At 41.5% G+C, this 26,306-nt stretch overlaps 1 protein-coding gene across 6 annotated transcripts; it reads right to left on the minus strand.

The window, feature by feature from the left end:
- Positions 1-316: 316 nt before the first annotated feature.
- On the minus strand, positions 317-25,817 carry slc6a5 (solute carrier family 6 member 5). 6 transcript variants are annotated; one of them, XM_037096569.1, is made up of 16 exons: positions 24,371-24,608; positions 21,588-22,061; positions 19,710-19,857; positions 19,033-19,164; positions 18,697-18,870; positions 16,990-17,140; positions 16,176-16,308; positions 14,930-15,064; positions 14,726-14,829; positions 13,813-13,937; positions 13,556-13,668; positions 10,067-10,198; positions 9,587-9,686; positions 8,019-8,119; positions 6,333-6,500; positions 317-4,650 (listed from the first exon to the last, which is right to left on the minus strand). In XM_037096569.1, exons 1-16 carry the CDS (start codon positions 24,461-24,463, stop codon positions 4,495-4,497), a joined length of 2,439 nt encoding a protein of 812 aa, XP_036952464.1. In that variant the 5' UTR covers positions 24,464-24,608; the 3' UTR covers positions 317-4,494. The 6 variants fall into 6 exon arrangements, with proteins under 6 accessions (XP_036952464.1, XP_036952467.1, XP_036952465.1 ...); XM_037096572.1 differs by lacking the exon at positions 24,371-24,608 and adding an exon at positions 25,064-25,817 and having other exon boundaries at positions 4,495-4,650; XM_037096570.1 differs by having other exon boundaries at positions 4,495-4,650; positions 23,069-24,608.
- Between the last annotated feature and the right edge of the window lie 489 nt (positions 25,818-26,306).

Consider the following 26,306-nt stretch of genomic DNA (forward strand, 5'->3'; position numbering starts at 1 on the left):
TGCCTGCCACAATCGGTGCTGTTCAGCAGCACATGGTACGTACCAACAACCAACAAGCCTGCAGGAGCGTTCAAATCCGCTTTTTTTTTCTTTCAATCTCTTCCCCTTTGATCATGATTTTCCAGTAAACAGCAAACAGTATGTAGTGTTTTCACAAAGCCGGGCTGCCTTTAGTTATTTAGCAGCTGAGTATAAAAGCTGATTGACACATCACAGGGGGGATTTATTGTCTTAACCCAATTTCCTTGTCATTGTTGTTTATAACTCCACTTAAAGCAGGGCGCCTGTCAAAAAGAAGTGACAGAGTGACAACAAATAAAACAATAACATTTATTTATTGATTCATATGTTATACATTTCATGATATAATAGCGATATATTATTATTGGCAAAGATACTATAATCCAATTGCATTTCTATACATAAATACAAAATCTGAGGTAGGGCCTCAAAGATTGATGAAATTGAAAATAAATAGATGCATTTCACATATATGATATATATTTTCTTTCTCTTTTTTTTTTAACATCTCACACAGATTTTAAAACATATTTCTTATATATCTAATCTACAGTCAAATCAAAGGATGTCATGGGCTGTTGGAGGCACATATCTATATCCATAGGCAGCAGTACCTCACATAGAACACAGAAATATATGACATTACTCAAGTAATTAGAAATTTAACCTATGCATTCATAGGTCGGACAATAAAGTGCCAAAAAGACACAACAGACATAACAATAGGAATACTGTTACCATATGAGACAGACAATAAGCTATTCTGTGGTGTTATTTTTGAAATACATACAATATTCTACCATTAGAGGACATCTATAAGGCCAATGGTTACCTGAAGATGTTTTGTAACGTATTGGCAAACATCAAGGAGCACTACATGGAATATGAATGGCAGTATCTCAACCTCCTATACGCAGATGACACGATCCTTTTTTCTTCTTCAGCTTGTTTTCTGTTGTCACTACAACCCTAGTTAAAATACTCTTTCTTTGGTTACCTATACTGCCCAAAGCTGACTTGCAGGCAAAGTGAACTGACAGGTTTTTTTTTTCTTCTTCCCCCTCTGTAAGAAGGACAATAGCAACCCTCGTTTCTTAACATTATGTCGAACAAAAAGCTCCCTAAAGTAAACATGCACAGACTTATACTACCGAGAGAGGAAGGACAAGGATTACTATACATGGACATTGAGTTACAGCAACACAAACTGCACATGCAAGCTCTTCAGTGTTACATCTTATGAAGCAATGTGGTTTTAACTGAACCCTTAGCCATTTTTTTTCCCTCAGAACAAAAGCAGAGAAGCTCAATAAAGGTAAACACCGGGTCACAAAACTTAGTTATCTATCTGTGGCCCTGAAGGAAATCAATACAGTTTATCTCAGGATACAAATGGCTTTTATCATTCAAATCTTACTACAAAGGGCATTCTGTCCACTACATTCAACACATGATTTAAAATGTCAGCCTGCTTCTTTATCCACCCCTGCTGGGTAGTTGTCATAGGACTGAATTCTTAAAAGCATATCAGTTTTAGAAGTTTGTTTTTACTCAGCTAAAGTTCACAATTGGTGGTTCGTGACGCTCGCGTCTGTTAGCGAAGACAAAAAGGAGCATCAGGCTGAGGCATCCTGGGGGGGGGGGGGGAGTCTTGTAAATCTCCTCTGCTTCTTTCAGTGATCTACTCTGAGACTGGCCATGCAAACATCTGATTGACAGTTAAGAGGAGTTCAGTAAAACTAACACAGAGACAAACACACACACAGATCTACACAGACATACAGTATTATAAGGTTTGAACAAATAGAGTGAAATACACTAAGTCTTAAAGCAACACTGTGGAGCAAGCAAACTATTTAACAACAGGGCTTTTGTGCTCATTAAGTGATTATGTTTTCAAACAACCTCTCAAATCATATCTGTGCTATTTCCATTTCAAGGTCATGAGTAGACATGGCTTCCAGAAATAGTTAGGAGACCTTTAAACTTCTGAGCGACTGTTAATGCATTCATACGTGCAGCCTCTGTTTAAAACAGTTGAGTCACTCAACAAGTCAACACCTGCAGTGATAAAAGCACAGTAACGCCACTCAGGACTGAATGAATGAATACGCGGTAATGCATACCCAAGTGATCAAAACGTGAAATGGACTAATTGCTTCTGAGTGGATACGTGGTGTTACTTTGTAGGTAATTGGTCGGCAGGCCACGAAGTAAAGGTTGGCTGCCTGTCATGCCTGTGCAGCCAGTTGGACACCCGCTGAGCGGCAACCAGACTGTTCCTTCACCGTGCTCCGGTGTAACATGTGAAGGGAACTTTTACACACCTAGAAACACCCTTATAGTTGTTCATTTGGGCTAATGATGTGTCGCCAGCACAACTTAAAAGGAAATAATGAATGACAGTGCGGGCAAGGTGACCAGAAGCTCAATTTTCTGCCAGTGCAAATAAAACTGATCAGTGTATCGATGGTCGACAAACTGGCTCGAGAGGCAATTAAATCTCACGGCATCCGAATTTAGATTTCTAAAATTGATCTCAACTTAGTGTTGTTTTTCTCATCTAGCTACTGTATAATGAAAAGCAAGAAATTTGATTTCACACAGCACATAGTTGGTAAAAACAGGTAAAGTCACTTATACGTCCTGTATTATCAACGCAAGGCGCATTTAAGCAACAGCAAGCAGGATGCAAAGCGATGCTGCATTGTGGTCATCGGGAAGTAGTTTTGTGATTCTGACCCTTTGCAACACACTTCCACACTGCTTCCAATATAGTTAGCATTAAGATGGCTCTATTCTCTGTTTTCCTATGCACTGAATGCTGTTATTCCTACAACTACCGGAGTAGTTTGATGGAATCGAGTATACCTGAGACCCTGTTTTTCATGAGAACACACAGAGAAGCAAGAGGCATAAGTCTGAAAATGGCAAAGAGGTCTCCGGAGCTCTACCACAAACATCAAGAGACAAAGTACACTTCCAGGAGAGAAGGAGTCCATTTTTCTAGTCTAATCTTCATCTACTCACGCATAGCAGCTGCTCCTAACATTGTGAGGACGCGACAACACACACACCTACGACTTGTAGATTTTTTTTTTGTACACTTTGTACAAGATATTACACAGCTAGCAAGAGAAATGTGTTCAGAGAGACATGAAAACACACACGCACGCACTCAATCTCTATCTCTTGCCAGCTCTCTTCTCTGCTGGAGGCTTTCCATATATTACTGTATATGTATATATATAAATATATTTTATGCTGTTATTCTAATGATGTGATGCACATTGTTAAGATGGCTTTCACAGAGGGCTTGACAAGTTCACAATACATACAGCGATAAATGCACCATCTAAAATATATGCACAGGGAGGCTATCAGGTCAGGTTCTCTGGGCTTAAAAAGGTTAAATGGCCACCTTATCACCTACTAAAGGAAGGAGAGACTACTCTAGTTGTTTGCTATGTTAGGAGTGTGCTACTTTACAATATAGGATAATACAATAAAGGAGAAGAGGAATATGACTTAATAAATAGGCAAGGAGGGCAATCACAAATGGTACCTCAGACTCGGAGCGAAAAAACGACCCAAGCTTCTATCATACTGCAGAGTCGTCCAGGCCGAAGTGAATCTACTTGAAGTTGTAATCAGGATGCATTTGCTACTCTACTGGGACGTAAGAGGCACAAATTGCAGATCTTGTAATCTATTTTTGACAAAGCAAGAGCGACTGAGCAATAGTTAGTGTGAATATACATATATACTGCTGGATGGGAACAAAATGTGATACCAGTGCATACTGTGATTTTTTTTTTCCACAGGCAATTGATATTATTTGTATTGCAGATGGAATTTTGTACACAGATGGAACAAAACACAGATCCCCGTTGAGCTCGTTGAACCATTGTTTCTCTCTCGTTCAATTTTCTTTTTGTTTTTCTTGTCTGCTTGCACCGAGATGATTTATTATCTCTACACACATATATGATGGCACACACACACACACATACACACACACACACCCACTCACATACACGAACACACATACACACACAACTCCATAGGGAGCAGCTACGGTGAGTCTAATATTGCAAGTGCAGTCTGAGCTGTGTCATTTTATGACACGATTTTTCTCTTGGAATAAAGATCCCTGGGAAGGGTTCTGGAGTAATCAGTGGTCATGTGTGGGAGGCAATGATAGCCCATTTACTGAAGCAGCAGCGGAGGAGTAGACTCCACCTGGGCAGCCACTCCTCCCTGACAGAAGAGAGGAAGTGGTGAGGAAGAAGAGAGGGGAGAGGAGAGGGGGCCTGTTTCCACATCCACGGTACAGGAAGGAAGACAGGAAGCAAAGAGGGGGAGGTAGAGGGAAGAGAGAGAGGAGGAGGAGGGAGAAGAAGAGGTGGAGGTTGCCCCCCATCCCGGTGCCCCCTGCAGGCATTGGTGGATGCGGTGCTGCCGGGGTGGCTGTTACTGGTAGGAGCCAAGCTGGAAGTCCTTGGGGGGCAATTTGAGGCCCAGGGAGTTGGTTCCCAGAGGGTCGATCATGTTCTTGTAGCGTTCTCCACGGTGCTTCATTAGGAAAGGACCCCAGTCGGGCTGAGGGGCGCAGACCAGCTTCAGACGCTGCAAGAGGAGAAGCAGCACTAAGAGGCTTTATACAGGCAGAGAAGATACATCAAGTCCTGTAGTGGGGGATGGGGAGCAGAGCTGTATTCTCTAACATCAGCATGCCTTTACAGTTCCTATATATAGAAATTCTATTGCTGTGCATTTTTGTCTGCCACAGTGGGTTCTCAGAAAATACCACCACAACTCATCTGGATATGAGGAAGGGGTTTACGCAATTACAAGTTATTGTGCACACCCTCATCAGAAATCCAGGTGGAAGTTGATGAAAAAAGAAACGTATTTTTATTCGGACTGCATTCAGAGAGCACTTTTGCTGTTTGGTTTGTTCATATTTACTAGCAGACTAGATTCAAATAAAAAATGTATTGTCTGAATTTGTTTAGCTGCGGCTAATGCAGCCCAGTCACCAGAGTGAAATGTTGGCATTTTACCTTTCTCCAAACCACTTAGTCATCTAGCTTTGTAAGATTCATATGTATCAACATTTCGACAACAGTACGTTTGGGGTACATGCACATTAGCTGGCTTTCATGTCAGGAGAGGGAGGGGCTGGCGGTGCATGACAGTTGGGCCAGACGGCTGCTGTTTTAACAGTCTGTATTTATAATTGAATTTGACCTTTTTCATGGCTTTATTGGACAGGACAGCTTGAACTGTAGTGGTAAATAAATAAATGGGGAGAAGGGCTACGACATGCAGCAAACCCACTGGATACTTTTAACAAGATGTCGGGCCATTTTCCTGAATGTTTTTTTTTTTGTTTTTTTTTTAATCTCAAAACCAGGTATTTTAAGCCAAAATGTTATCTTTTTCAAACACTGACCGGGTGGTTTTCATGCCTAAATCTAACCAGACCATAAGCACATTACTGTCCGAACATAACCTTAAAAATTGAACATCCATTAACTGTAAGGTTGAAGATTTGATCACAGGTACCTTCTGTCCACATTCTGAACCACACTCTGACAACTCCAGTTCCTCTCAAGGCCATTGCCATGAATGGCATTGCTGTGAAAATGTCTGTAGGTGTATCGTAGGCACATTGTAGTGCTTCTACACCAAACTGTACAGTTTTCAATCTTTTCATCATGATTATGTGATCTGATGTGCCTGCATGTATTCTGATCACTGCTTAGAACTTTTTTAGTCCATTATTTCTCACTTTGTCTGTTTGTCCGTTTGCCATAATGGGTCATGTCAACTCTTGAGACACTGAGATGATGTAGAGACTGACTTGAAAAATCAAATTGAAAAAGAAGTTATTCAAAACTTCCTGTTTGAAATAGTTTCTTCAGCAGTACCTAATACCTCAACCTAATGTGTGAATGAAATCTATGATGATTATGTTTTACAGTCAAGCAAAGAAAAGAATTAAGATGTGGAGCTGGATGATGATCTGTGATTGAGCCCGCTGTCAGAGCTGCTGAGGGAGCAGAGACGTGAGGAGAGAAAGTCATCCATTAATCTGAGTATTTAAAAGAGACCCGCCGGACCCCCAGAAAAAAATGTCCAAATTAATACTCAGGCTGCAGTCCGCCTCTGCCTGCTAATGAGCAACGGATGAGGCTATTGATTTCTCAGACAACGCGCGTGTGTGGGATGGTGAGTGTGTGCAAAGCAGACAAAAACAAAACATACGTGACAACGTCTCATCAGGGTTTTGTCTCAATTATTACCTCACTTATGGTGCCGGGTGCGAGGTGCATCTTAATGAGGAACATGATGGGGATCCAGATGACAGAGCAGATGACCATGAGCCAGCCCATAACCATTGACCAGGTGGGGTAGGTGTAGTCCTCGTAAGTCATCACCTTCCACTGGTAAAGACTCAGTCCCAGGATGCCCTGCACAGACCAGTGAATCAAGCAAATGTGGGTTAACTTAAAAAGTATTTTATTATGACCTGACTTGCCTTATCTGCATCCCTCAAATGCAAGTCCTTATTAGTTGTTTTTCCATCCATCATACATTTTAACAGAATTCCCTTTGAAAAGGGTGTAAATAACATCTTTTAAAATCAATTTTGAATCCTGGGGATTCTGCAGACTTGGATTACGCCGGACAAGCTGTAAGGAGCCATTTTATTTTTGTTTTTGGTTGTTTCATTACACTTTAAAACAACTCCCATATACCTCAGTTGTTTAGAAGAATGCTGCCAGGCTGTTTTGATGCAAAGCTCCATAAATGTTTTGTTGATTACCGAACATCATTTGACTTTCCATCCGCATGAGAGTGAATTTTAATTTTAATTCTTGGATTAACTGTTCCTTTACCTCTTTTTCTCTCTTTTTCTAAAAGGCACAACCAACTTTAGGCAGGGTTAGGGTTATATCAACTTATTTGAAAAATTGAGGACATTTTTTTTTCTTATCTTGTTTCTATTGACTTTTCTTTTGCAGTACTACAAACTGTGTATAAAAGTCAGATGGGAACACGGCTAGTGGTAGGATTAAAAACATCTATAAATGTTGAAATAACGCTACAAGTGTTTGTTTTTAGACCGCTGTGCCTTGATGTTGCTCAGCTGTGTCATGCTTGTCTGCACTAAACGAGAACTAGACAGTAGATCTCTTCCCAATTAACTACACTGAACTGGGGACACATAGCTTCAGCAGGGCCCTCTGTTCCATATAAAGAAGAGGATGGATGACAAAAATGGGATCATCCTTTTTACTATGAGCAGCAAGTAAAAAAAAGGGACAGAGGTGAACAAATTCTACCTCCTCTACAGCAAAGTTGACTGAGAAAGATTAGAATAAGCCGATGGAAAGGAAGACAAACAGAAAAAGGAAGGCAGACATAAATAGATTAGCGCGTGCACCAATGAGCTCCCCGAGGAAATGTGATCTCCCTCGAGAGCAGCAGGATGACCAGCCGACCAGGCTGCTGCCACATTTGTCATCGTCACCTGTGCTTTGGAGCTACACTGGTTCCCAGTACACTTACTAACGTTAATGCTGGCCGGTGTCCAACACTGACACGCTGGTAATTGCTGAGCATTCGAATTTACAGGCTACAGCTTTACAACATGCACAAATAAGTGTCCATTTTATAGAAAGTGTGCTGTGGAAATAAATGTGTGCCTACAACAGCTGAACTGACGTCATACTATTTTCCATTTACCGTTTCCAAAAACACAAACAACTTGAGACTGGGTGACATGACAGGAATTAGAAGGAAGAAATAATTTTCGATTTCAGCGTAACAAGAGCAATTTCTCCCCTGTTCCCTTCCAACTGCAAATCAATGAACTTGAAAGGCGGCAGCGGAGATGGAAACATTTTAAGCCGCACATGTCAGTGTGTGTCTGCGAGAGTGTGTGCGTGAGAGAGGGAGAATGAGAAGAGCAAAAACAAATATACCGTCAGGATGGTCGGAGTCACGAAGGCCCAGCAGATTCTCCAGAATCGGTTTGGCTGGAAACCAATCATCATTTCAATGTCCTCGCAAAACCTCTGCAGACCTGCAGCGAGAAAAGAGAAAAGGGAAGAGAAATTAAATAAAAGAAGAGAAATGGAAGAAAGTCAGGAAGTGGAGACACGGAGGGTGACTTGGGTTTAATAAGATCCGTTAAAAAAAGGACCAAATTCAATCCAACCGTGCGTGTGTGTGTGTGTCTGAAAGGAAGAGAGAAGGTATCGGTTTCTGTCGTCCCTGGAGTAAAGCAAGGGAGCAGATGGCTTCATTCGTCCGTCTTTATTGACGGATAACAGTGAGTGACATGAAGAGGCCCGAGTCACACAATCATTTCAATATGTCACCTGTGCTGAAGCTCTGACAGACTAGAGAGCTTTCTTTGCTCCTTGGTAACAGCCTTGTGACACACACCTGAGCTCTCTCCCTGTGTGTGTGTGTGTGTGTGTGTGTGTGTGTGTGTGTGTGTGTGTGTGTGCATGTGTGTGTATGGTGTGTGACTTGTAAATTACAACAGAGACACCTAGTGGTCATTGCTGGAATGACAGCAGTGAGTGGAGAAAATGATACTGTAACCTGACAGACTGTTGGATGATCAGCTCAATAGTCAAGCTGTTTTCATTTAGTTTTTTAGATTTAACCATTTTGTTTCAGAACAGAAGTGTCTCTTGAACATTAGAATTTAAAGGATATGAAGTTTAGAAAAATAAAGGTAAAAGAGTTTCATCAAGAGAGGGCAGTGAGATGCTGCTTTCCAGCCCAATATTAAACAAGAACTTTGCGCATTTTCAGCCGGCTTTGGATCATTACGTTGTTGGTAGTATATCCAACAAACAAAAGCGACCTTCACTCCATTTTGAAATACTTCCTAAAGTTACTCATATGCCAGAATTTAATATTTTGTTGACTTCTTGATAGCGCTAATTTCACCCTAAGATTGTTTTGTGTAGTGCAGCCTTTCTCAAACAGTGGACCGTCAGTAAGCGCCCCCTAGTGGTCTGATTTGCTACAATATCGTGCTCTAAATTAAGTGTTGAGCCTCATAGTGAGGAGGGTGGATACGGAGCGTTTAATATTCACTCAACTTGTCGGTTATTCCAACATGATCATTTGAGCTGACTTTTTGGTGTGTTGTCAGACTGTTTTGTGACCATTTTGCGATTGTTTGGTGTCACTGTCTTGCTTCACTGATGTCTCAGAAAAAGCAGCACAGTTTTTCCCATTAAGATTGTAAAGGGACAATGATGAGTGAGTAGGTTATGCTAAATTGCAAGGCCATCATCTAATTAGGCCGTCATTTGTTGTATACTCGAAGTAGACCAATTGTTTTGGGGGGCGTTGGAAAATTAGGGGTGTTTTTTGCTTAAGTGGTCCTTGGTCTATAAAAAAGTATGACATACACTGATGTAGTGGGATGTAACTAACACTGCGGCCTCTAGTGGCTACCAGCATAGCTTTGGTCTTTGAGTCTTGTTGGTCAAAGGTCATGAGATAAAGCAGGATGAGCTGTACTCACCATAGAGGTAGGAAATCCCCACCAGCTCGAAGATAGCAATGATGACCAAAGAGTAGGAAGCTGCGAACGTGTCGACCAGCTGCAGCATGAACATCCCGCTCTGTCACAAACACACAGCCACATAGAGAAACTCAATATTACAACAAAAATTCAAAGCTTTGCCCTGTTCCCTCATGTTGTTCAACCTCTGACTTGTCCGTGGTCTTAACTTTGACGCTCACTTGTACTGGATCATAAGAAGGGAAATGTATGAATCCTACTTTAGGCTGGATTTTGTCCTCTGAAGCTGTCTGGGGGGATTTTAATAAGACTCAGCCTCTCTTGTTCCGCTCACTGAGCCGGTCCTCTGAAGGCCGCAACTGCACTTTACATGCAGAAATCTGTCGGCTTATTCAAAGAACTGGTCGCAGGATGCTGGGAGAAAGTGTAAACCCCAGTGTGCACATGCAGCAGATGTGTGTCTCTGTGACCACGTCGTACCTCTGTGATCATGGGAAATCCCAAGATGAAGAAGGAGACGCAGCAGACCAGGGTGAAGAGCGGTTTGTGTTTCCTCAAGTATTTGGGGAACTCGTCCGACACGGAGGTCACGATGGTTTCAATGGTGGCAAACTGGAATAGAGATGAATAGAAGAGACAGGGGTAAATATAAAGAGAGGGGAGGGGAGACGGGGTAGAGATTTATATTTTGTCCTCTGTTAATCACATGTGTGATTAAAGTTTTTCAGGGTTAACACAAAACCCCAAATGTTAAGGCTGAGTGTGGAAAGCACATCCTGGCTGTCTTTACCAAAGAATTACTGAAAATGTTCCAATCAGGAGAGATTGCAGCAGCGTTTTCAGCTGAAAAGCCTCCAGTCAGCAGGTTTGCCTCATTTAAATTAGAGCAGCTGCTGCTGTCAGAATTTGGTGTTGCTGTTGTTCGTCTTCAATTCGTCCAATAAACCCATTTTTACTGTAATTTCATTTATTTCCAAAACAAATCAACTACATTATCCTAATCCTGAGCAGGAGCAGATTTGTAAACAAATAACTATTAAGGATTTAGATGACGATGAAGAGACCTGACAGGTGGAGTCTGTCTGGAGATTAGTAAATGTAACATGATGGTAAAAAGGGGTCCAGAACCCCAGAGGACAGCGGTTGATGAAAATACAAACAGGCAAAGTGAGGGAGGTTGGTATAGTGTGTGCATGTGTATACGTGTGTGTATGTGTGTGTGTGTGTGTGTGTGTGTGTGTGTGTGTGTGTGTGTGTGTGTGTGTGTGTGTGTGGTTGCTGAGGAAAACACATTGGTGCTGAGCTATCTGCCACTTCTCCGCTCCTCTCCTTCCTCCTGAGCTCCCAAAACTAATTTCCCGTCAACATCCCAAGCCTATTACCGCCAAGCTGCTCTTCTACAACAAAGCCACCAGCCCTCTCCTTGGAGGCACCGCTGCCAAGGCAAAGTAACATCATCATTTACTGTTACTGTTGACTTGTGTCTTAATGCGCTACTGTGCCCTCTGCTCCTCCGCTAGGCTCAGAAGCATCACAGTGCACTTGAAGGAGTCGGTGTTTCAGCCTGAATTGTTTGCACAGGATTGTTGCTGGAGGTGCTGGGGACTTTAAGACATCATGGAGACTTCAGTGTTTGTTCACTGAAGTTACATGAGGAATGAATCACTGCAGTAACTGACACAATTAGTTTTGTAACTTTAAAGTATAGTGATGCACCAGTTGTTCTGAAAAGAGGTCTCTTTAAAGCTGCTTTAGCTGATATTTTATTGTCACCTTAAGGGCATCAAAGTACACTTAAAACACAATACTGACATGTGATGAAGCTATTTGAAAAATGCATTCACAAAAAATAGCTGAATTACACATCCAGCAGACAAGGAGCACCATTAACAACTTGATGAATGTATGTTCAATAATCACTCTGTTATTAGCTCTTTAAGAAAATCTCTCTAGCTGCTAAATGTTCCAAGCTATTCACAAAGTTGCAACTTTGTCTGTTTTTTTGCTGAATATAGCCCACATGCTGCTGGAAAACCAGGTTTATAAGGAGGTGAAATTTGTAAATGTTATTTTTTTTTACTTACTGGATTTGTCGTGATATGCACATCACATGTACTCATGTGATTCCTTGGAAATATAAAAATATGCATTAATCTTTTAACTTGTATAAAATGATGGTTTGCTAAATATTTTTGCAAAGTGTTTTTGTCTTTAAAAGTAGTCTAGTGTAGTTGAATTTCAATATTCAATACATCATGTGCAACATGGCATCATTTTAACAACATAATGAGAAATGGCAGATGGTCTAATGTCACATTCAGCACAAATCGTAAGGGTCAATTTTACCTCATACATATAAAATGTTAACTGTAAATGTAAAGGGGACAAATGGATTGCATATGAAATACAGAACTCAAATCTAAAAGGGTTCTAAAAGAATATATAGGTGTGGTTCTGTTTTAAAATGCAAATGCTATCAATCAATTTATATTCTATTTTATCTGCTTATTATAATTAAGACTGTAAACGTCGATACATAGTATAGTGGCACAATTACGCCTCCGTACCTGCCTCCTTGAAACCACAGAAAGATGAAGTGTTTAGTCTATCAATGTAGGCCAACCTTACTTAAATGTAATGTACTTTAATTGCACTTAAACTTAGATTTACTTCAGTCGTGTTGTTCCGAAACTTTAAGGTCAACTTAATTTCACTCACTCCAATCACACAGGCCCCCCTCTGCTCAAGCACCCGAGAGCTCGAACACTTCAGCTGAAATCAGTCACAGTGGGTGGTGTGTATGGGTAATTATGCTAATTAGGTCAATGTGTGCAGCATTTAGACCTAGCTGGATGGCGCTACCAAAGTTCAGTGTTTACCTCTGAGCGAACACAAGTCAAGAAACTCTAATTAATGACATAACGTCTGCTGATGTTGTGAAAATTCTAGATATTTACCAACAGGAACTGTATTTTCTCACAAGCCAACACACAGAAAGATAAAGAATTTACAAATGCAAACTGAACACAAACAATCACTGTGAATTCACCGACTATATTCATTTACTTTGATCAAAGACTAATCATAAACTAAAAAATCCTGTCCTTAATGCTCTGTCTGTCTCTACCCTGATATAGACACTGTATAATCACTGCCCACCAGACAACAGATAGACAGAGTTAGCTATTAGCTGGTGGGGTAATTTCAACACATGGCAGCTAAAGAGGCACTTTTTTGGGGAGTTAGTAAAGAGAACACCAGACCTACAATGAGAGTGAATGACAGATACCTGATTCCAAAAGAATTATAGTGTTGCTCTCAGTCTTTTGGATGTGGGCTGTTGTGAGGAAAAGGCAAAGTGGAGTTTTTCTGTCTCCAAGTGGCCGACAACAAATCAGATTTTAGGGAACAAGTTTGTTCTCTTGCCTTGCCCAGATTCAGATGAGGACTGATATCATTTTTATCTCTGTGTATTCCCTACAGTGGTAGATGTACAAGGTGTTAAGTCTAGTTAAGGAACAAAGACCAGGAGCAGGAGGTGGGCTACACATAAATACATCTTCCAAAAACTCTAAAACTGTTGTACCTGTCCTTTTTGGTTCTTGTAACAGGTGTTGAGGGGAGGCATTGTGAATACAGTCACAGTAAATGAGTTCACACTTTCCTTTGCTTCCAGTCTTCCATTTAAATCAAATTGGTCTCATCCTGATTTTTTTGCGCTTTCTCTTCGTAATCTGGCTCAGTGAGTTTTTCACAAGCGTAATTCCCAGTTCTCAGGTTGTGTCTTTATACGTAGCAATTAAAAGAAGTATAGAACTGGACTGTTCTCCACACTCTCAAAGATTTATCTCATCTTTGTCGTGAGGAAATATGAGCCACAAGTATAGACAAACAACAATACACATACACATACACACACACACACACACACACACACACACACACATACACTGAAGGAACAGTGGTTACCATGGTATCCAGGCCAAGAGTCAGGAGCATGAGAAAGAAAATGATCGCCCAGAAGGGAGACAGGGGAAGTCTGGTCAGAGCTTCTGGATACACCACGAACGCTATGCCTGGACCTGAAACACACACACACACACACACACATATAAATGAGCATACACACACCATCTCCACAGTAGATCAACCGATTAAACTTGTTCAGGTGTGTTTCGGTGAGCAGCGCCGCCCTGCTGCTGCTGCCTGCTGGCTCGGTATCTTACCTTCATCTGCCACCTTCTCTATCGGCACTTTCAACTCATGTGCCATGAAGCCAATGACTGAGAATATGACAAACCCGGCAAATATACTGGTGGCACTGTTTGTACATGTCACAATTATAGTATCCCTGCAGGGGGGGAGAGAGGAAAGAGAGAAACGAAGGTTGAATAAGCAAATATCTGCTTTAGTGACTGAAACAATGCAGCAGTATTCAAAACACGCTACATTTAACAAGTGAGGTGAAATCCGATCATACTCTTTCTGTTTGATACAGGACGTTGCTGTCTTGTGTACACACATATGAGAGATGCAATGGCGCCATCTACTGGCAGGAATACATTTCTGCAAATTGCGCGTTCTAAATAGTGTTAGGCAATTACAGAAGGTGTCCACAAGGGGGGTCAGTGTGTTATATGGTCAAAATGTCTCTGTTATTTTGTCCAACAAAAGGATTTCAGTGTACATTCCTGCAGGGTTGTTGTATAAGGCATATGTGCATAGGATATTTTAACTTAAGGTATGTTAATTGCAAAACAATTTCAGTATTAAAGGTACAGTCCACCATAAAATTATATTTTTCCTCTTAAAGTTGTGCTTATTTAATTAATTAATTAGATTGAAAAAGGTTACAACTAAAGATAATTATTTTTAAAAAATAATATACATAAATAGCACCACAGGTAAGAGTAATAAAATACCTTCATATGTTTTATCTTAGTGAGAGTGTGATGAATTAAATACGTTCCACTGATTTTAAACACTGAGGGCAGATGCTTTAGGCGAGACAAAATAAAGGAAACACTGAGCTGCTGGCTGCAAAGAGTACCATTTATTATTGACATTTCTATCAGACATACAGATACAGTGTCGTGTATCTATGGTGCCAGAAGAATAGTTTACCTTTTGTGTGTTTACCTGTAGCAGTTATTGTGGAACTTATTGTAGGAGGAGAGAGTGATGAGGCCTCCCCAAGCAGCCGACAGAGAGAAAAAGATCTGAGTGGCTGCATCTTTCCACACCTGACACGGGAACAAGGGGAAGAGCTGCAGGTAAACCGCAGGAAAGGCCCAAGCGGTGCAAAATACATCAAGGTTGAATCAAGCAAGCAGTGGCAGGTACCTTTGCATCATTCAGTTTCTCCCACTTTGGTGTGATAAAGTAGAGGATGCCGTCAAAGGCACCGGGCAGGGTCACTCCTCTGATCAGCAGGATGACCAGCACCACATAGGGAAATGTGGCTGTGAAATAAACCACCTAAGCAGGCAGGACACAAAAAAGAGACAATGGCACACATTTCTTTTTATAAATAATGATAATACTCCTTAAGAAATAAATAAAAGGTTTTTTTTTTAAGGAGACTACCCTTTTGTTAGAATATTACAGTCAGTTTTATTTATGAATATATTTGAGTTTTGTTTGCTCTAAACAAGTGAATACAAGAAGATAAGTCATGACAACATGTTTTTTAAAGGATTATGTCCACTGATTTAAGCAAACAGCAACAGCCAGTAAGTTTGAAGAAATGATACCACAGTGTATGTCACATCTGTGTCCAGTAGAGGGCGTCATTATACAAGAATCCAATCTGAAGTCTTGAGCCAATCAGAGTGATGTAAAATAATCTTTTTTGCATGTTGCCTCTCCTCAATTAACGGAGGAAAATATCTCCAAAATGACCAGGTGAAACATGTCTTGCAACAGAGCCCAATTTTGAGTCATTTATTTCTGTTTCCTTTTTCTCTTCCCTTCCAGCAAAAGTGTAAAATTACTGGATGTGCTGTAGCATGAAGTGTATAACACAAGTCACTGTAATTGTATAATTACTTTGGATGGATACTGAGGGAGTGCAAAGGCAAGAACCCTTGCCCATATATCTTACATGAACGGTTATAAGTCTGCTGATTGTCTGTGCTTTCGTACTAGTGCACTATGTGAGGGTTGTAGTGAACAAAAAAATCCTAAAGCATGAATCGGAGAGTTCAAAGCTGAATCCAGAAACAAACTTGCCTATTGATTCTTTAATTCATTATACCACTTATTTAATTTGTTTTCCAAATCCAAAGATTAAGGAATCTGGGCACTTACTTAGTGCCCAGATACTTAACTTAGAGACTGACAGGCTATGACAAACGAACATCATCAAACAGCAAAGACTGTTCATTTTAAACATGCGGTCAGGTCCTGCAGCGCTCACTTATTATTATGTTACACATTTCATCACTAGGGGCACTTTGATCACAGAATGGAAGGGAAGATGATGCCCTACTATAAGACTGAAGCACAGTTTTTCTTTACGGCTGGCCAAAGGTGCAAACAGCAGTAGAGTTCAGGGGATTGGTTTTCAGGAGTTTGTGTCTTTTGTTACCTTTCCTGATGACTTGATTCCTTTGGCTAAAGACGCGTAAACAATGATCCAGGCCAGGCACAGACAGCCTGCCAGAGGCCAGCGGATGTCTCCTGGAAATTCAATTCCTTTAGAGATGTGCAACACGTTGTACCTGCAGATGTGATTCAAACAGCAATACTCAGTCCGAACATGAATCTCAATATACTAAAATGCTCTGATGAATATAAATCTGTACATTACAAAGTCTTCATTTTATCAAAGTCCTGCTAGTCTTCATTTTCCTCAGTAGAAGGTCTGATAGGACAGTGAGATTATTTCCAAATGTGTCCAACACAAAATTAACTTGATTTACTTCATTTCATTTCGCTCATAATTCATTTTTCCTTGATTCTTTTGCAGATGATTGCCTTATTCTGTCTCAAGAGACTGCTACCCATTTATAAAATGTGACTAAAAACAAGTTGAATTTGTTGAGTTGTTGTTGTTGGCAGATTTTGCAAAAATGCATTTGCACAACATTGTCAGTTGAAAATGTATTTAAAAAATACATTTTCAAAGATAAAATTGGAAACAAACAAACCAAATAAATTCTAAATCATTACTAGTGCTTGTCAACCTTTTAATAATACAAGATGATGCAGTTTAAACGGCCCTAGCAAGTCAAAAATCTGCATGAAGAAGACAGCGAAAATGATCAGATTTTGTTTCTCATCTGTGGGCTGTAAAAAAATCTAATAAAATTGGACCGCTAAACCACTCTACACAGATCTCATTTTTGTTTCTATTAGGCTTAAATTCTACCATAAATTGCCATTTTTCATCATACACTCACTTGAAGTACTCCTCACTGGGGCTGACGTAGGTCTTGTTGCTGTCCACGGTCATGTTTATCAGTTTGGTCAGGTTTCCCACAGCGTTTGCGGACAGACAGAAAGAGGAGTTCTTGATGGAGGTGATGTTTCTGTCCCGCAGGATGCACGAGTCTGTTCCAATCAGAAACCAACACACGTCAACTTGGAGAGACTGGCAGAGTGCCGCTGTGGGACAGAGCTTACTGTCCACTCAGGGTAAAGTGGGAGCAAACAGATGGATCTGATTTGGAGACTGGATGACTAACAGGAGGCTGATCTTGAGACTGCACTATCAGCGAGATCCAGCTGTGTCAAATTTACATTTATCTTCTTTTTGAGACATAGCCAAATATAAACAACAGGAGTGATTACACTGAACATGCGCCTCCTTTTGGCAGGGGAAAGATAAGAAAACCTGTTTTGCTTTTGACTGCACAATTTTTCATGCCGGCATGTCAGAAAAAATGTGCGGACAAAACTGCTTTTGTGTTGTTGTTGTTTTTTTGTTTTTTTTTTAAATACGATTTAAAGTGCAGATGTACAGTGTGAGTCTACTGAATTTCTTTCTCCACATTCAAGACAAAGAGCTTACCAAAGCTTACCCAAAATAACTCTCTGCACACAATCTTGCACACAACAATAGCTCAACCACTCAAAGGCAGAGTTTTCTGTAACTAAATGGTGTTAAAAAAAACAACATTAACCATTAAATTTAATGCCACAACACCACAACATGCGTCCTTAAAATGTGCTCCCTTGATAAACATCTTTTTGACACAAATTGTAAAAAAAATTAAAAATTACAAATAATGTTTTAAAATTTTGTGCAGGACTGTTGTAACATATTGTCAGTGTGTTCACATTATTTTGCCCACCTCTTCTACATATGAAAACATGATGTAAACATATAAAAGGGTACAAATCAATCTAATATGCATTACTTTATACATTATTTCATTGTATTTCTTTTCTTTTTGTCCATATTTCTCCCTGATCTGTCATTTTCCTCACCAACGAGTGAGCGAGTGGTCGAGAGACTACGGCGTTGAACGGGCCTGTAGTTCATGTGGCAGCCGGCAGGGGTCGGTCTCGGGCTCACTGCAGCACTGCAGCAGCTCAGACAGTACAGTAAATTTGTCAAGCAAGCAGTTTTTGTGCTGAATTCACATAATCGCTGGAGGCGAATATTACACGAAGCGAGCGGAATTTCGATATTTATTCGACGCAGATCGACATCGGGCCCCTCCGTGGCCCTGCCCGAGCATCCTCTGACAGCCGAAACACGATTTAATCTACAGTTTCATTAAAAAATCAGACCAAGACAGACTGCCCCAGCTGCCTCAAAGCACAAAATCTGACATTATCACACAGAAGAAGAATCGAAAGTGCATGAAAATGTGCGTTTCAGTCACACAGGGGGGCCTTCCTCACACTTTATTGGCCCGTAGCATTAAGAACGGATCACACGTAAAGTGAAGTGCTCTGAATTTAAAGTGTGTTTTGAGAGTGAGAACACCGCAGAGATCACAGGTCAGGATTCATTATACTGCAGGACACTTCAGCTGAGGGAGACGTGACGCATTGCGCAATGTGGAGAGAGGTGCTTTCGGTGTGTGTGTGTGTGTGTGTGTGTGTGTGTGTGTGTGTGTGTGTGTGTGTGTGTGTGTGTGTGTGTGTGTGTGTCTTACCTAACAGCAGCATGTCTTTGTCCTTACATTCCACCGTGTTCCACTCATTCCTACAGTTAGCCCATGGCAGTGAGCCCTTCAACGAAGCGAACAGGTAGTACAGTGTCCAGCACATAATAATATTATAGTATATGGCTATCAAGACAGATATTATCAACATGGCAATCCCGCAACCTAAAATAAATAAATGAGACGAAATATATAAATTACTCTTTAAGAAAAAGTACTCGTGATGACAAGAAATTAGTTTTTATTTTTGAATGTTATTTTGTTATTTTGTTTTGTGTTTTTTTTTTTGTTTTTTTTTCTTCCTGGAGTTGATTCGTGGCAGTTTACCTTGCAGAGCTGGGATGCACTTCCACACTGACACGGGGCCCTGGCTGGCAAACTGGCCCAGGGAAACCTCCAGGAGAAAGATTGGGATCCCGGCAATGCCCAACATTGTCAGGTAAGGGATCAAAAAAGCTCCTGCAAGGGAATTAAACATCAGGCTGCGGAGCGCAGAAACTAACAGTGACACTTGATATGAATTAAATGGAAATAAAGATAAGTGGAGCGTGGACATAATAATAATAATAATAATAATAATAATAATAATAATAATAATAATAATAATAATAATAATAATAATAATAATAATAATAATAATAATAATAATAATATGTTGATATTTTTGCTATCAATGTTTATAATATAAATATTTCTAACAATGCAAAAACATTTTAGTGCATTTATTTGATCTTTTTTTCGCTTTTACCTATGCCAAAAATAAATAAATAAATAAATAAATAAAAGATCCAAATCTCCCCTTGTACATTTTTTCGTCTGATTAAAGCCCCACAAAGAAACTAGAGGACATATAGGCATGAACATGTCAGGCATTAAGAAGGCAATACAAGAAATACAAATAATCATGGATCGAAATGAGGCAAACTTCTATTTCTGAACACGCTTTTCGTTTGTTTGCGTGCCGGGGATTAAAAAAAGCACTGACCCAGAAACTCCTGTCTTACCTCCACCATTTTGGAAAGCGAGATAAGGGAACCTCCACACGTTTCCCAGTCCCACCGCATAGCCAACCATGGACAGAATAAAATCCAGTTTGTTGGACCAGTTTCCTCTGGCCTTATTCTCATCTCCCCCCTCGTCATCATCGTCACTCTAAGAGGGGTAAAACAAATAAATGACATTCATCCATTTTTCTCAAGAATAAGCAGCCCAGTCACACCAGACTGCAAGTTCACAACCCACCAGACAGATAATGGTATGAGCACCGAGTCTGGGCCTGATCTGGGAGAATGTGAATGAGCGAACGGTTGTGCTGTTTCGTTTTCCTACCATTAAGATACCTTAAAGTATTAGATTCGTTTAAGACTAAACCCTGTCAGAGAATAAAGGTTATCATTTTGCTCAATAAATATTCGGGCTCGTGGATTTCAGATCCTGGGTTATCAGAGTTCAGCACCAGCTTTCCATTTACAAGCATAAAAAAAAACAAAAAAACTCATCTTCAAATTTAGACCCATTATTACAACCAAATTACATCTCAAACCACGTGCGCTGATGGCCTACTGATAAAATGGCAGCAAACACGAACGAAAATGCGTAATTACAGCTGCACCTCAGGATCTGAGCAAATTCACCAAAGAAGCTGCATGAATATTCAGAGACAGACTGAACAACACCATGCGTGGGAATGCGAGAATCTGTGTGTGTGCGTGTGTGTGTGTGTGTGCGGTATGGAGGTGTGTGAGTGTGTGTGAGGGGTGGGGGTTCCCTCGCGGGGATTGGAAACAATCCGCAGTCTCCTGTAGTACAGCGCTGCCTATCAGCCGGGTAACACCTGGGCTTCTGGGCCGTACCAAGTGTGTCTGCGGGGAGCGGGGAACATCGAAAATAACGCGAGAGGATGATTCAGTATTCGTTACCGTTAATGATTTTAAAATGTGAGCAAAAAAAAAAAATCAAGCTAGAGAAAAATGGTTTATATTCACATTTATTATTATTATTATTATTTTTTATTTTTTTTTAATAAATGTAAGGCAAATAGTTTCGTTTAGGATTAATGTTCCCTCTGAGCTGACTGCTGTTCCGATAATTATAAATAATTCCCCCGTTTGGTTTCCTGGGACTTCAGCTGACACCAGCGGGTCTGAAAGTTCTGACGCTACATCAGATTGGTGCAGAGGGGTCAGGACAGCGCGCTGCGCAGATACGGGACGCCAAATAGCTCGGGATCCACCCAGAGGGTCCTTACAGGCAAGAGTTCAGCCTTTTTGGAGTTTGACTGTACAGCTTTCACCCGTGACTGTCTGCTGCACAGCAGTAATTTAGCGGCAAATGCTGACAAATAAACGAACCACTGTCACGTGGCTTCTTAATACGAGAGATATAGAACAGAGAAGTAACTATCCATACCACTGCGGTCCCTTCAGATCTTTAGATTTGATTATTATAAATCTTTTTTTATTCTAACACTAAACATAGGTCTATGTTCTGGCCTCTTAATGGTTGCTCCTCTTCAGTCTCTGTGTGCACAATCATCCGCTCATTCAGATACAAACTTGTCGGACTACAACGAGTCTATTTTCCAGCACATCTGTGCAGAAACAAACCCAACAGCATCACGTGTTCCTAAGAGACAAACACAACAGCTCAGTATCACAATCTGTGACTCCATCACACCTCATCAGCACTGATCTGCTAAAGCTCGGCATGGCGGTAGGTATGGGAGCTCCCCGGGGTTTGCACCTTCCCTGTTAGGAGGCAGCAGGTTAATCCAGTCAGCTCTCCGCTCAGCGGCGCACGGACTCATCCACACTGCGCCGCCGCAGCTCTGCGCTCACACCAGCCGCTCTCCGTTAAGGAAACGGTTCATTTAGCTGACTTACCCCCGTCACGGTGCCGGGCTGAACAGACGTGTTCCCATCTGTTCCCAGTATGATGGTGGTCTGGCTCATAGCCGTCCAGTTGCCCGCGGTGTTGTTCTGCTCTGCGGTGGCCCGGAGCGGGTCGCCGTACTGGGCGGACCCCCCGCGGGCCGAGCCGACGGAATCCTTCCTGAAGGCCGAGTTGACGGCCACGGATCCAGGCACCGCCGGCGGGGTGTTTTTAAACGTCCCATACGCTTTATTGCTGTCCAAATCTGCCGGTTTATTTTCCGCGGGACAAAAAGTTTTGCTCTCGTTGCACGGAGGCGGCGGCTGGGGCGCCGGGTGATGGTGAGGGGCGGGCGGCGGGCACGCCGCCGTGTTGTCCGGTTTGTTTCCTGTAAGTCCCGCAGCTCCGTCGGGATGCTGCGTCGGGATGTAGCCGGTAGGAGCGCTGGCCGGCTGCTTGGCCATGTCTCTCTGGTCAGAGAAATCCTGGAACATGAGTGACAGATCAGCAAGACAAAAGAAAGCGTGAAGCTGTGAGGCTGCTGCAGCCCATCTCTGCTCTCAGACTGAAAATGCTTAATTCTCTTTCTGCAACGTTTTTCTGCAGCATGTTGGCTCTGGCTGCTCTGTAGTTTCAGCTCACAGTCTACCGGGTGTGTGAGTGTGTATGTGCGTGTGTGTGTGTGCGTGAGTGAGTGAGAGTGTGGGCTGTGTGTGTTGGAGGGAGGGGGTTGCTTTGCTTCTCCAGTTCTCGTTTTCTGCAAGATTCTTTAATTTTACGCCCCATTTCCCCCTCATGTCATTCAGCCACACACATCCACTGATTTTTATGGGCAATAGACAAGCTGCTGCGGGTCTCTCGGTGGCTCTGCTCTCCCCGGCAGGCATGCAAGATCACCGGCGTTACAGTAGTGAGCGGACCCGGGGCGGCGGAATTACAAATGACTCCCTGAAATGTAGCTGTAAGGGGGGCGGCAAAGCAACCGGAAAAACTCAAATTTGCAACAAAAAATAAAAGAAACAAACATAAAAAAAAACGTGTGTGGGTTTATTAAAAAATCAAAAAAACAAAACCTGATAGCAATAATATCGCAATTAACAGTAATATTAAAACAATAACTGCACCTGGATGCAACAGCTTCAGTTCAAACAGAACGTAAAATAGAATAAAAAGGATAAAAAAGAGGTCGATGGACAAAAGTCAAACTTTCTCACTGATTTGAAGTTTAAAAGCAATAGAGTGAACAATAAAAATGCATACTTCAGTCTTTCAAGAAGAAAAACAGGCGGATCGCAAATACAAAGAAGTGCAGAAAGTTTGTAATGTGGAGCCGCAGCTGCATTTCAGCACCACGGACAGCGCAACGTGAAAAAAACTGCCTGAAACAAGTATTGAAATGGTACAAGAAACGGTAAAAAAAGAAAGAAAGAAAACAGCAAAGAAAGACTTCTTACGACAGAGTGCTGGTGGAAAAGTGTTTTCGGATACTTACCATTTATTGCAGATGTCTGCTGGCAGGGTGAAAACTGCTGTAAAAAGGCGAGGAGCGGGCTGGAAGCGGACTGCTTGTATCCGCGCAAAAGCACCAAGTGCAAAGCTTTTCTATAGCTCCGTGGGAAAGACCGGAGTTTGCGTCAGTGCAGAGCAAGGTGCCCTTCGCGTGACATTTTCTTGATAATAGGAGTTTGATAAATCATTGGCCTTGGATTCGGATTTTTAAAGGGACAACCGGAGCCAAGACGTCGGGGGGCGCGTGTGTACGTGCGTGGATCGTGTGCGCTCTGGTTACGCAAGGTGCATGCGTGAGCGCTGGACGCACTCTTTCAAAGCTGATTAATACACTTGTCTCTATGGGTGTGCAGGGTGTTTACACACACACACACATACACACACACACACGTGCGGACGCATCCCACACGAGCACGCAGACCTCTTTTGGGACAAAGATTTCTTGATTTAGGCTTTCTATTGGAGAAGGTCTAATTCAGCAGAGGGTCTAAACAATGTTTGCAGTCTGCTGAGTCGAGATTCTCTGATTCAGTTACAATTACAGTAACCACTCGTGTGAAATAGGCTTTTTTTCAGTCAACAAGATGATCGATTTTACAGGAAAACTTTTCTGTTATTTTCATTGAGGCCTGCGCAATGCAGAAACAGGACTTTAAGAGCAAAGGGGTTGGTTGTACGAGTGTTTAGTTTTTATATAAAAAATTCGACGCTGGCATTCTTTGAATATATGATTTTACATAGTCATACCATGGAAACACTTAAAAACCATAATGTTGAGAAGTTGTAAAAGTCAAAAAGACTGTTAAAGACTTTGTGCTAAAAATGGTCTGAACTATAAATAGTGTTTCCACTTGACGGGTTTTACGCACGGCGCGCTCCAGGCTCTATACGTTCCTTCGTGCGTCACCGATAGGAGCATTGATCAAGTACAAAAAAAAAGTGTGGGCGAGGTCTTTATGAAGCTACTCATTTGTTCAAGTCTTACGCAAGAAGGAGGCCTCTTTTTTTTCTCTTTTTTTTTAAAATCACGTGTGTGAGGAGGAACCGGAGCCAACCACTGGAGCCTGGACTATGGAAGCAGTGACAGCGGAGGAGGGGGGGGGAAGGTGCCATGCTGGAGATTCTAAAACACTGCATTGCGCATAGTACTATCCAAGGCTCCCTGTAAGGGGATAATGTATATGCAGGCTCTGTGTGTGGGGATATATCCATAAACTAAAAAGACACAAGCAAACCATTTTGTCTCAGCAATTAAGGCGAACTTGTTAATTAAAAACCGTTGTACCTTTAGGCTTCCATACTTGTACACAATCAGTGAGCGCTGGTGGACCTGACGGTAAAACAACGCAAGCATACGAAGGGCCTTTAGGCTATACATAAAGTACAGAAGGACTTTTCTTTCTCTCTTCTTTCTAAAAAAAAAAAAAGCAAATCTAGCTGCGCCCCTCTCCTTTAGTTGACTGGTGTAGATCTCAAACCTGAACCTCAACGTGCTCACGAATATAACCAATTAGGCCTGTACGTTGTTGCTTAGCAACCACGTTGGTTAGCTTGTTCCGGAACAGGCGATAAGGATAAACTGAACACAGGACGGGTAATAATAATAATAATAATAATAATAATAATAATAATAATAATAATAATAATAATAATAATAATAACCCCACAAACCCTAAAAAAAACCAACAAAAAATCACTGGCCTTTTTAATTGACGTTTTCACTTTACAATTAGTAAAACTAGCTAGCTTAAATCGCCAAACTCATTTTAGCCTAGCTTAACTGTTTACAACAGGCTAGTACACAATGAAGAACTAGCCAACAAAAAATAACTACACAATTAGGCTATTTTTAGCACATTACTCTGAGAAAACAACGCCACACTAAGAAACTGCAAACTATTCTTAATACAGGCCCTACCTGTTCTTACACAGGTTCACTAACATAATGTGGCCAGTGCAGTTTTCTGCCGACTTTTACCTGCGCTAATTTCAGCACAGCTAAGGGGGTTTGAGGCAGCGCCCCCCGGCCGGGACCATCGCTGTGGTCACACCGGGACCATCACAGTCCCACTCGGGGCCGTTCGCTTGCTGTGCACGCTGCGCTCCCTCCGCTTGTAAATCTCCGGCCGTTCCAGATAAGAGACTGGGGCGGGTGTATTAGCCGCCGCCTTGAGTTTAATTACATTGTCAACAGAGAATAATTGTAATTGATTTCTGCTCGTCTTCCGGAGTCCGCCGGCTGAACACACACACACACACACATACACACACACGCTGGTGTTTCATTCAAAGGAGTGGGCTCCCAGAGGTTGTTTGCAGAGCGTTACACACATGCAGCAAAATGAAGACCACGTGTATCGAGGGGACATTTAGATCCTATCGAGAAACTTGAAGTCATTTTCCGAGCTGGGTTTGATCATCTTTTTTCTTTTCTTTTTTGGGTTGTTCAGATTCGAACTAACAAAGCATCGTTCATATCTTACATTTTTAAACTCGGCTCTCCCACATATTCATTTCTGACATTATTGGGCCCAGACTATGTCTCGATGGAGGAGCTGAACTACCCCCCTCGTTGCATGTTAATTACACGAGCCCGGGTAATTAATTGATCACTCCCACTGTCGCCTGAGCGATAAGAAGCCGCATCCATCTGAAGCGCCTGGAAAGCAGTGATTCAGTGGAGGAGGTCATCCAGAGGCCCCCACCGCCATCATCAACATCATCATCATCATCATCATCATCATCATCATCATCATCATCATCATCATCATTTCTGGCTTAACAATGCAATTCAAGAAAATCAGTTAAACTGTCTTGTAAAGGTGTTAATAATGACTATTGCCTGTTCCGTTTCTTTACTTTTATGATAAAAAAGTAAACAAGTACCTTTGTATGACATCATATTTTTCTCAAATTAAGTGATAAGTCAGTTTTTCCAAAGGTGTTCAAGGAGTAGGCCACATCAAAGAAAAGCCTTAAGTTTTAGATTTGGGACAAATTACTGTTCGGAAACCGTAATCATCGGACAAAAAAAAGCTTCAGAAATGTTGACTTTTTATACAAGAAATAAGAGTATTTTTCTTTAAGAATGATGATCAAAAATGGACTTATTCGACTTATAAAGACTTTAAAGATTCCCAAACACTACAAAATCAGAAGTTTGAGCTGTCCAAATTCAATTCTTGTCAGTTTTATCAGAGGACACATCCACATGAAAGAAG

This window comes from Acanthopagrus latus, chromosome 4 (assembly GCF_904848185.1).
Source record: "Acanthopagrus latus isolate v.2019 chromosome 4, fAcaLat1.1, whole genome shotgun sequence".
Classification (NCBI taxonomy): Eukaryota; Metazoa; Chordata; class Actinopteri; order Spariformes; family Sparidae; genus Acanthopagrus; species Acanthopagrus latus.